We start from the raw sequence: 12,224 nt of genomic DNA, 5'->3' as shown, positions 1-12,224 counted from the left end.
AAGGAGTTTCGTACTACGTAATTTTTTGTGTTACTTCGAATTGTATATGCAACCATATCCCAGATTTAGAATGAATTCTCCCCAACTGCACGCATGTGAAGATAGAAAATAATAATAATAATAATAATAATAATAATAATAATAATAATAATAATAATAATAATAATAATAATAATAATAATAATAATAATAACGGATACACATGTTGGGGCTAATATTGCGCATTCTTCTCAGAAAAGTAGTACAACAAGATTGTTTTCTTTCCTAGACCATTCAAGCACTCTTCCTACGTACCACTAAGCTTTGTCCTATTGATAGTAAACAGTTTCGCCCGTGAACATTTTTATCCTGCATAGATATTGTGCTTGATTATCCTGCATAGATTTTTGTTTCGCGTCCTATGTCTATGCTTTATAAGTCACAGTTGATGGGAAAGGAATTACGATTATGCAATGAACAGCGAAATAAATCAACATTCATGGCCTACGTAGAACTCGACTGGTACGTCTTGTGGTCGCCAACCTCGCGTTGTCAATCACGTGACTGCACTAGCCTGATTAAAAATGAACGTAGTTTGCGAGGCTATCAACCAGCCATTGACATCAAATGTTCCATCTAACTGTATTGCTGGTGAATGTCACTCTGGCAAACCTAGACATATTTTCTAGACATAATTTATTTCATCGTAATTCTTTACCTGAATGACAATAGCCTCCTGTGATCTAAACGCGCCACTGGTGGTGAATCTTAATTTTACATGATTACTTTCACCTCCGTTTACTCCGGAGGTATATGTAACATCTGTGTTCCCTATTGCGATCTCTGAGACATTTCAACCTTCACTGGAGAAGTTAATTGCTGAACAATTGCACCTAAATTGTTCTTTATGAATAAACAAGAAGACTACATGCAACACCTCGTGGTACACTCAGTTACGATGTCGGAAATAGCTTATGTATCAATCGTCTATCTTAAACACAAGAGATGGCGAAAAGTCTGCGACGGTAGGTGCTTGATATTCTGCCATCTCTGATGTGAAACCAGCCTTTGATTATTGTTTTGTCTGACTACTTATCATTGTTAAATGCAACGTACTGACCTATAACCACATAACATGAGGGATGTGTGCTCTGTTATCGTTCCAATTGGTATGCTATTACACGGTCTCATAAAGATTATTCAGGACAGTATGTTTTATTTACCTATTATCTAATATCTTATGAAATTATCATGACACGGCAGTGTAAACGGTATTATTTACATATATAAACACTTATTTGCGTATCATATTTATTTAGAACATTAACACCGAGGGTTATATAATAATAATAATAATAAAAAAAATCTTTTCTCGCAACTGAACACACATTTAGGAAGCTGCCTTTAATGTCTCGATTCTACGACAGAATTTTTAACGAAGTGAAAGGTAACAATCATTTGCAAACAAATAACAAATTAGTGCAAGAATTCTTCGTGAAGGACACAAAACTTCATAAAAATAAATTTTATCTGCAAATCATTAAAAAAGAAGAAGAAAAAGAAAAAGGAAAAACGGGCCGAGATCAAACTCGTGTTACTGAATCCCCACTTAGGAGAGGAATTGTGACATATAAAATTGGTTACTTCCTCCATTTAGCACATAGCATATGTTAAATAGAATACTGGACTGAGATCTTATAAAACATTTATCTTTTAAAGAAACCGGGAGACACATTGGCTCAATGGAATATTGATGTAATGTATCAAGATATGCAAGTTTGTGGCGGAAAACATCGAAATCCAATGCAAACATAAATAGAAAGAATAGAGGAAAAGCAGGTCACATATATAAAACGCTAAGTATGACCTCCTGCATATGATAAGTAAGACAAACCAACCCAGAAAAGTATATGAATAGGAGCATGTAGTATATACACAGAATGTGGGGGGGGGGGGGAGACTGGACTGAGATCGAATTCCTGTTATTGAATTCGCACTTAAGAGAGGAATAGTGTGATATAAACTTGTTTAAATCCTCCATTTATCATATTTAAATGTAGCAGTTCTCAGAAGTAGCGAAGGTTTTATATTTATTCCGACTAGGTGTAATAACAATAGTGTTTATTATAGAATTAATTTCAAAATTGATATAAACGTTCAGTTTGCATTTCTTGGCCATTCTTACTTTTCATATTAGTCTACGATTGCTCTATAAAATAGTGTCGCATATTTCCAGAAAACAAGATTGTTTGAGATTCTAATAAATGTATGGCTAGCCAAAGAAGTGTACACTGTTCTTAGTACTTTCTGAATCAACCTATTATAGCACTAAGTTTCTATATGAAACGTTACCATTTCTTTTGTAAGCTGCAGAAAATTGAACTCAAAAGGTAATATATTTATTACGAAGACGTTCGTCCTCGATTCAGGGTATCAGGTACGCGCTTCTGTAAGCAGCTGGGTACTGCCATTGTGAATAAGAAAAAATTCGGAAGAATCTGCCACGGAGATCTGCTTACACAAGAACAAACTTCTTCAACATCTCCATTACTAAGCTTGCAGGCAGCAGCGAGCAGCTTGACACACGAAACAATGTATTGTACCACAAATTAATCGGATAAATATAAAACCAGAGTTTTATTAGAAATCTACTTCTGCTCAATTCTTGAAAGATGATCTCTGGTCTTTCATCTACGGGAATTAACAATCACAGATAAGAGAGAGAGGTGATTAAGAAACTCACTTTAACTTATTAAAATCTATTATATGTATATGAATCACTTACACTACACAGAGAGTACATCTGTAAATATAGAAAAAATACCTATTCAAGTATGCAAAGTCTAGGCATAAACTTTTATTCACAGCAACAGAATATACACATATAAAATTGTCGCCTGCAACTTATTGCTTCCTGCTGTAAATAAACAACAACAAACGGAGAAAGAACAAAATTTATGTAATAATCATCTATATCATTCAAACATATATTCCCATATTTTGTAATAAGTTTTCATTTCAGGGTGCGTAAGCTATAGATATAGGAACATATTACTTATTAATAATCTCTAATAGAGAAAATACATCTACATGCTTCAAGCACACAGTTGCAATGCTGAAGAGAACTTGCATCCATGTTGTTAATAATAATAATAATAATAATAGACCCGACACCACAACAACAACAACGAAGAGAAGTTAATCGACTGGCCTTTATATACAAGCTCTTACAAGACATGTGTTAGGTGCTGTGGCAATGTATATGTTTATTTATTTACTGATGAAGGAGAGGAATGTAGATGTTGTTGTACTGTTTTCTCACCTTCCAAGCGCATCATCTGTCTTGTATGCATCATCTGCATCAAACACCACTATATCCACAGTCTGTCCATGAGATGCATCAACAATCGTCTTGGGGGAAATTAAATAATTAACACAATTTAAGGGGAAAAAAAGATAACATTAGGTTAACAAAAATGGTGTAACATTACGCCATGATGAATAACCATTCACATAATTCACAGCTTTCCTCATTTATTTTTAGTTCACACCTTCACACATAATTTATATACAAAATTGAAATCTGCTCGAACACTGAAAGGCAGAAAACAATTATTATGTTGCTTCCTTACAAAATCTTCTTTATGATGTTCTTACTATTATATTAACTGGTTCCAGCTTTAACCCACCCTTAGAGATTCTGTCAATGCGAATAACAAAAAAGATTTAAATAAATGATTTAACCTACCAACATGAATTCACCATACTCGGAATAAGAATTCAAAAACATAAAATGATGACGTGTTATCACCTAAACTAAGTTTATACAAAGGTTTACTTAACGGCAACTGCGATGATGGACTTGAAAGTACACACACAATTTTTGAATATACAAACGAATAAGTATTCCTTCTGAGAAAGAAAAAAAAAAAAAAAAAAGAGTATAGAACAGTTTTGTAGCAAATGATTATCCACACGAGAATCTACATTCTGCAACGGAGAAATTTCTTTTTCTTCAATCTTAACCCTCCTTTTATTACTTATTTTTAAAGAAAGCCAAACAATCGGACGAAAGCTTTGTAAGACAAATGAATATAATAACAAAAACACTACAATAACGATTTTATAAGTACCCTTGTTTGTAACTTTACACAGTTATGTAAATTTAAAAATTGGTATATATTTCATTTTCCGATGCAAACACTTCGTATTGATTACTTCCGTTCTGGTGTTATATCTTTCGTGGTGTACTTCTCTAAAATGAGGAACAACTCGAACTGAAATCATTTTATCACAGATTTTTTTCTCTTTTCTTTCTTGTTTTTAGTGTTGCCAAATTTGAATATCGCCCTTTAATTTTATACAGTATAATATATTGAAATCCGTTAAAAACATGCTTTAGATGGCTATGGTATTTGACATACATCATTTCTAATCATCGTAGCAAGTCTTAAACCACAAATTCCGCTTAAAAAGTGAAAAAATAAATAATAATATTATTATTAATAATAATAATAATATTAATAATAATATAATGCCAACGTCCTAACCATACTGGAATATCTCTTCTCGTGAGATGAGCAAAATTAAGTAGTATTGAGTCTTGTCAAAGAAAAGATGGGTGACCATTCGTAGTCACCAGATATTTGACATTGTGGTGTCCATCCAGCGTCATGATGACAATTGGGGAGCTATTGGAAAGAAAGATGTGGAGAACTCCTGTCTATAAACCTAAATTAACAGCGAGGGAAGCCAATGTGTTGACCTCAAAGGTATGTGCGCCTTGCGCCAGATTTTTTCACTAATAGTACAGTAGTTGTATAATTCATTGATCAACTTATTTATAATTAGCCTGAACTTGTAAATACTTAATTAATCCCAAAAAAACTGAATATCAGAATACCGTGTTGTAATTCAGTGTTCGAACAAATACAATTACTCTTAATATTGGTGTTAATTCACCCAGCCAAAAAATCGCCAATAACATATACAGCACACATACTATCTCCTAAAACTTCTAAATTATTTCGAACATGCTGTACAAATATCAACCATTTGTGTAAAAAAAAAAAAAAAAAAAAAAAAAAAGTTTGTAATTACAAACGACGCAATAAAATCAATGACATACAATAGAGTTTACGCCACAACCCTAAAAGTTAGAACTACGAAAATTAGTATTTTTTTCATAAAATAGGTATGAAAATATCTATTTCTATTTTATCTTCTATAAAAATATTTTACTATATTTTTAAAAAATTAAAAAAAAACTAAATAAACTCTTAGTTTTCTACATGGTAATTCTTCCTGAATTTAAGCAGCTAATAACGCATATGTAAATGATTTATGTTTTCTTGTCGCGTAAGACGAACTTTCCCAGCCTTGCTGCATGTCCATTTTTATTTTCTCTTTTTCTCCTAGCCACGGAATTGCTGAACATAAAAAGTTTTTCTTCAATATCGGAAAGCATGCAACTATTTGACAATTTCCAGAAGTATCCTTCTTTCTTATTTGACCAATTAATATTCAATATTAATCAAATTTAGCATTATAAGTACAACAAAACCATGCTCTAACTATATCATATATTTAAATATATATATATTAATAATTTAAACACACAACATTCAAAAAAACATCTCGATCTTTCGTTAGTACATTTGTGATACAACACCACACGAACATTCTATAAAAAGGTTATCTGTAAGGTACCCACCTGAGAATAGGAACAATAAGGGTATTAAAACAAACAAAACTCTTGAATAAGATATAATATTTAACTTGGTAATACGTTAATTTAATAGGTCTTCAAGGAATGAGATATACAATCTCGTTCAGACGACCTGACATTTATGTCTTTCTACTTACCACAGGACACAAAAGACAGGAAAATGTTTCATAGTAATATATATATCCAACTTGTCACAGAAATACAACTAATTTTGACAACCCTAACAGATTAAAAATGGTACTCATTATCTCATCAGCGATTCTTTAACGCGGTATGCAGATCGGTCCTCACATCGGTATGCAGATAACAGTAAACGTAAAAATTATACGAATTGCTCGAACTACTTCAATATTTAATTATTTTTCCTATCGTTGCTAAGATTGTTAATCTGATGACCAACTACGAGGGGCATACTGAAAGTCGTGAGCAACATGTTTTCACAACCGTAATCTGTAGTTGTAAGTGAAGCCAAATATATCATCTCAATCTATAGATCTTTCTTTCTTTATTTCCTACCAGACATTGACGCTGTTTGTTACTAACACGTGTCCACAGGAAAGATTGCCAAAATGGCGGGCAGCGATGTTTCGTTTCGACAGCGTGCTGTGATTGAATTCCTTGTTAAAGAGGATCAATCTGCTTCTGAAATTCACCACAGACTGCAGCGTGCCTATGTAGATGTGTGCATAGATACCAACAGTGTTAGGAGGTGGGTAAAACATTTTAAGGATGTAAACACGAGTATCGAAGATGATCCTCGCAGCAGGTGCCCTCGAACTGCCTCCACGGAACGCAACAAGAAGGATTGATGAGCTGATTAGGGAAGATAGGCGTATTACTGTGAATGAAATCGCTGCAAAACTTGGTGTTGGAATAGTACGATGCAAGAAATGATTCACAGCTTAGGTTAACGGAAGGTTTGTGTCTCTTGGTTCCCACGTTTATTAACCGAGGACCACAAACGTCAGAGACTAACCATTCCCCAAACCTTCCTTCAGAGATTTCGACATGAAGGTGATGACTTTTTGACGAGTATTGTGACTAGAGATGAAAGGTGGTTCCATCATTATGAACCTGAAATAAAACGACAGTGTATGGAATGGCACTACTTGAATTCGCCACCGAAGAAGACAGCAAGAACAGTGCAATCGGTAGGGAAAGTTATGGGAAGCGTCTTCTGGGATGCACACGGTTGCATTCTGGTTGACTTTCTTGAGCCTGGACAAACCATAAATTCTGCTCGCTACATTCAGACACTTCTGAAGCTCCGTCGTGCCTTGCGTGATAAACGTCCTGGAAAGAAGATCATCCTTCAACAGGATAATGCGCGTTCGCATACTGCACGCGCCACTATTGAACATATCAGGAGATTTGGGTAGGAAACACTTCTACATCCTCCCTACAGCCCCGACATGGCACCCTCCGACTACCATTTTTCAGTTTAGTGAAGGAACAGATGTGAGGCCATCGCTACGAGACACTGGAAGATATTCGGCAAGCAGTGCGTCAGTGTCTACGGGCAGCTGGAACAGAATTCTATCGCAAGGGTATTTTCAAACTTGCAGAACGATGGGAAAAATGTATGAAAAAAAAAAAAAAAAGCGGAGAGTATGTAGAAAAGTGAAAGAAAGGTCTGTAGACTGAGATGATATATTTGGTTTCACTTACAAATAAAGATTACGGTTCTGAAAAAATGCTGTTCACGACACTCAGTATGCCCTTCGTACAATTTTTTTCAATGTTTTAGATTTGCGAATACGAAAGTCTTATAATCTTGGATGATTACATCCCCCGATTGTGCCCATTTTCTTTGAGGTTATGCGCCGTCATTCAAAAATTTTATTGTGGGATATGTAACGATATCATACTTCTGGGCAATGTGTGATTTTAAAATATGCACTAAATAACTAGTTAGAAGAAGAGGAAAATAGTAATACGAAAGAGAAGAGAATCAAAATTGATTCTGATATATAATAACTTGATGAGTTTTGTGTTCTTACGTTATCATGACGACGAATAATCAATAAATTATTATTCCAGAACCATCTTAAGGAAGGGATATGCACGTAATTTTTTGAGGTGTAGTTATTTTAGTGATTATATGATATAATAGTTCATGAATCCTCATATAAAGTATGTATGTATAATTAAAAGAGGTATGTTATTTCAATAATTGTGTGCCACATACCTAAAATATGACTGAGGACCTGTATATAACAAATTATGCTGTTATATAAATACCTTGCCTTTTCTTTAAATATGAATGTATGTGTTATTCATTAGAATTTATTTTCAGCCATTATATGAATCGTATCTTTCTTTTAATACTTTAATTGAGCAACTTTGCAATATATATAGTTTAACAATGAATATTGTGTTATTGTGTGCTCTCTCGTTTCGGTCAATTAATTCCACGAAACTATGTTTTGTTCATGTAAATGCAGTAAGTCCCATATTAGTGTAACTTATTCTACCTCAACCAACATCAAAAGTCTTCAATATACTTAATCCTCTTCCGAATCATAGGAGTAAACCGGAAAAAAAAAAAAACTGTTTATTATAAAAGCAACTTAAAAAAAATCGTTACCAGCAATCCAATTTTCCTTGTAGTTTATCGAAATAGTGCTTGAACTGTTTCTTAATTGATTTGAGTAAATAAGCACTAACTTGAATTTACTGAGTTATATTAGTTCGTCAATATACAAGTAGAGTATCACTCCATTATCTCACGTCTAAATTAGCTTACAGTATAAGCATACTATCTTATATGTTTCAAAATATATTAAAATTAAAAGCTCATTAAATATGTATTGAAGTTGGATCGTAAAAATAAAGTAGTATTGACCTCATAGTTCGCTTAAATTTTTGGTCTGCTATGAAGTAAGGGGAAAAGCAGAAGTATGTCTTCTTAGGATTTTACATAGACATACTCACCCGATTTTAAAAATACATAGATAAATAATAGCGGTATGTTTTCACTTTGACAGCTACTATACTGTATATAAATTTGCTTCAATTCGATTCAACATTAGTTCTCTGTGGAACACACACAATTATTTTATGATTACGCCAAACTTATAAGAAACGTAGAGACAAAGAGTCTGTTTTTACAGTATTTAAGTTTTATTATTATTATTATTTATTAATTAAACTCAATTGTAAGATGGTAACGATGCTCGGATTTGCACGGAATGTATAAACTTAGGAATAACTGTTAACGAAACAAAAAGTTCCAGGTTTAATTCAACAGTCATTATGACAAGTAGTCTCACACAATACCTAGAATGATAAACATTCGAGTTAAGTTGAGTTTGAGTTTAACGTCCCTTTCAACAGTGATACTATATGAGACGCGACCTACTGATTAACGTGGAATCCGAACCACATGAGCTCCCGACGGGAATCGAATCCGAGTCTCCCACGCCAAGGCGCGTACACTAACCGCTTAGTCACGGAGGAGCAGTGATAAATGTTCGAATAACAAAATATTCAATGACGAATAATCAACGTATAATGCGGTCTTATATATATGCAGTTCAGATCAGATTCCATTTTGAGAGATCCACTGTTAAATATTAAATACTTTAAGTTTTGATGTACATTTTAGAGCATTATTACTAATATCCTATTTTCAATATTAACAGTAGAATCGCGAAAATTTAGAGAGGTGCTTGCTCTGGGTTTCTGGTGAAGGCGGGAAACATCTATGCAGATACACTGTACGATGATAATCGGATGGGCAAAACTTTACAAAGAATTACCTGCGAAGAAAAAATTCATACCCTACATTAAGGAGTAAGTTTTGAAAATATATAGATTTGCATCGTTAAGGATGAGAGTTGGATTGGAGTGGTTCCGCACGGAGAAAAACGGAATACCAGGTACCTTCAAAGAAACCGAACAGCGGGATTTCAGGCGTAAGAATTTAAGGAAGACTTGGTAAAGCACCACGAACCAAATGAGGTAAAACCTGGGAAAAGGGTGTTATCATAAAATGAGTATCGCTGTTCAGAGAACTCTGGAGACGTAACCACTTGACAGAATGCAACCAAACTTGGTAGGATATTATCTGGGTACATACAGAAGCGATTGGTGCAAAAAACAAAATTAGTTCCGGTTTTCGCCACCAGAGGTAATTGTGGCATTGTACGTCAAGTAGCAAAAGAAAAACGACATTAGTGATACTAACTGATAAGAAAAGCTGTAATTACCTCTCATGTGGGTTTCATGGCATTGATTACCGATAGTATTAATACTCCGTGGTCAGTGGCGGGTTTACGGGGGACTTTTGGGCTGAAGCGTTTCCGTAAAATTCCTCGGTATCTTACAAAAACGAAGTTAAATGTTAGTGTCTCGAATCAACCGTTTTCATGCCTCACCCGTTTTCATGCCGGACGGAGCGATGCTGCATGTGGCGCATGACGTACAGCAGATTCTGAGCGAACAAATTATAAAAGGACCGAATTCTTAGACGTTGCTTTACTTTTCCATGGCCAGCCCGATCACTCGACTGAACTCCATGTGACTTTTGGTTGTGAGGGTACTTGGAAAACTCTAGTGGTCTCATGGACACGTTCCAACTCCGAACATTTTGCGTCAGAACATTATTCTGCATATTCAGACTATTAATGTAGATCAACTGCGTTCTGCAATTCACCATGCAGTAGACTGAATTATCTTCATGGAACATCAGAATGGAGTGCACATTGAACAGTATCTCATACCTATTCTGCAGATGCAGATTAAGCAGTGAGTACACTGTTTGCATTGTGCTGTTCCGTTATTTACTCAGTAAAGTGCTTCCCTTTCAATTCAGGCTTTTTGACTTCCATTCTGCTCACGTTTCCCTTCTTACCCTGCCACTAAACAACGGACAGTGGTAGAATAATATCTGGGATGCTTTTCTCCATAAAGGACTTTGTTTTTTGAAATCCTGCAATTCGGGGAGGGGAATCGACACTTATAAGCATAAGAATACTAACATTTACTTCATTTGTTTTTAAGACATCCCGAAATTTTAAGGGGAGCCCAACAATGTCATGAGACTCACCGGGTGTTAGCGCAACAATGCCATGAGACTCACAGGAGAGGTAATTACAGCCTTTCTTATCATTTAGCATTAATAGTATTGTTTTTCTTCAACGCTGCACTTACTTGGCGTTGTACAGCGCCACAATTACCTCTGGTGGCGGAAAGTGGAACTAATTCTGTTTTCTACACCAATCGCTTTTGCATGTTTCCAAATATACTCCTACCAAATTTGGTTGCATTCTGTCAAGTGGTTAAGTCTCCAGAGCGTTCTGAACAGCGATACTTATTGTATGATAACCTGGTACGTCTTTACATATATCACCAAATAACATTATAATTTTACCGACCACACTACAACATACGGGGCCACGTTGGCTCACTGGTAGAGAGCTCATCTCTAGTGTGTGGGGTCCCGGGTTCGGTTAGCGACTGTGCATAACCGCAGGACGTTACACTTGAGAAACTACTACTATACATGACGATTCAATTTAAGTTACGTCGCTTATTGTTAACCAAATGTACTGCGCTTCTGACTCATTTTTCCATATATGAATTATTATAATACAAGCAACCTAAGAAAAAGGCTACTCAATATTATTACAAAAGAGATACTTACAGTTTGAAAAGTTTATGCCTCTCTACAAAATGGCAAATGTGAAAACAGTAAACAATGCTAATTCAATATAGACCATCAACCATAATTCTGAACAATAAATCCATCAGGACATTAATAAATAAATAAATAAATATACATATGTATGATAAACCATATCTTCCCTTATAAGCAACACATGAGAATATTGTTCTATATAAAAGCCTACTTCAAAAAAATCACAGGAGGATATCTGAAAATATGTTACATAAACAAAATTTGTACAAAGCGTAAATCAAAGCTATTATACATTCTCAATTATTCAAATCCTATTAGTGGAAGTAAAGATATCAATACTCAATCAAACGTTCGAATAATAAATAAGTAAATAAAACATATTACCTTCTCCATTAAAAAAAAAAAAGATATTCCAACCAGGAAGATGCAAAATCGTCTTGTCTTTAAAGAGTTTAAGAATATTCCTAATATTCTCAATTTTGATTTAAAATTCCCAGCATTTTTACTTTGTACTAAATTTACAACTACAAAATAGAAGAGGAAACTTACTTCACACCAATAATCCCACTTTGGATTCACAGTGTTGTCTATTATTGCCGTTCTAAATTCTTGTGCACCAACATTGATCACAGCATAAGGATCCGACTTCCCTTTTCCAAGCACTCCAATGTCCTTTTTCATCAAATCCTTCGCTTCGACTACATGAACACGAAGTACACCCTGAATATGAAAAAAAGTATGTATGTCTCCCTTTTTTATTAAAGGGCAGCAAAATGCTTGGACAGAAAATCAAACAGCAATGGAAATATGGTGAAACCATGCCTTCTTGATCCATACATGTCACATTTACAAATGACTAGCATATGACATAATTAC

At 34.5% G+C, this 12,224-nt stretch overlaps 1 protein-coding gene across 3 annotated transcripts in view; it reads right to left on the bottom strand.

The window, feature by feature from the left end:
- The window catches only part of Esyt2 (extended synaptotagmin-like protein 2), a 107,777-nt gene that overhangs the window by 66,508 nt on the left and 29,045 nt on the right, over positions 1-12,224 (bottom strand). For 2 of the 3 annotated variants that reach the window (XM_081736340.1, XM_081736342.1), the window contains exon 8: positions 11,898-12,068. In XM_081736340.1, coding sequence (XP_081592466.1) covers positions 11,898-12,068 — 171 coding nt within the window. Of the gene's footprint in view, positions 1-3,301; positions 3,391-11,897; positions 12,069-12,224 lie in introns of all 3 variants that reach the window. The other variant, XM_081736341.1, reaches the window with a different exon arrangement.

Source organism: Thermobia domestica, chromosome 13, assembly GCF_964235325.1.
Source record: "Thermobia domestica chromosome 13, izTheDome1.hap1.1, whole genome shotgun sequence".
In the NCBI taxonomy this organism is placed as follows: domain Eukaryota; kingdom Metazoa; phylum Arthropoda; class Insecta; order Zygentoma; family Lepismatidae; genus Thermobia; species Thermobia domestica.
The sequence above is the reverse complement of the archived record's forward strand: the minus strand, read 5'-3'. Positions and strand labels throughout refer to the sequence as shown.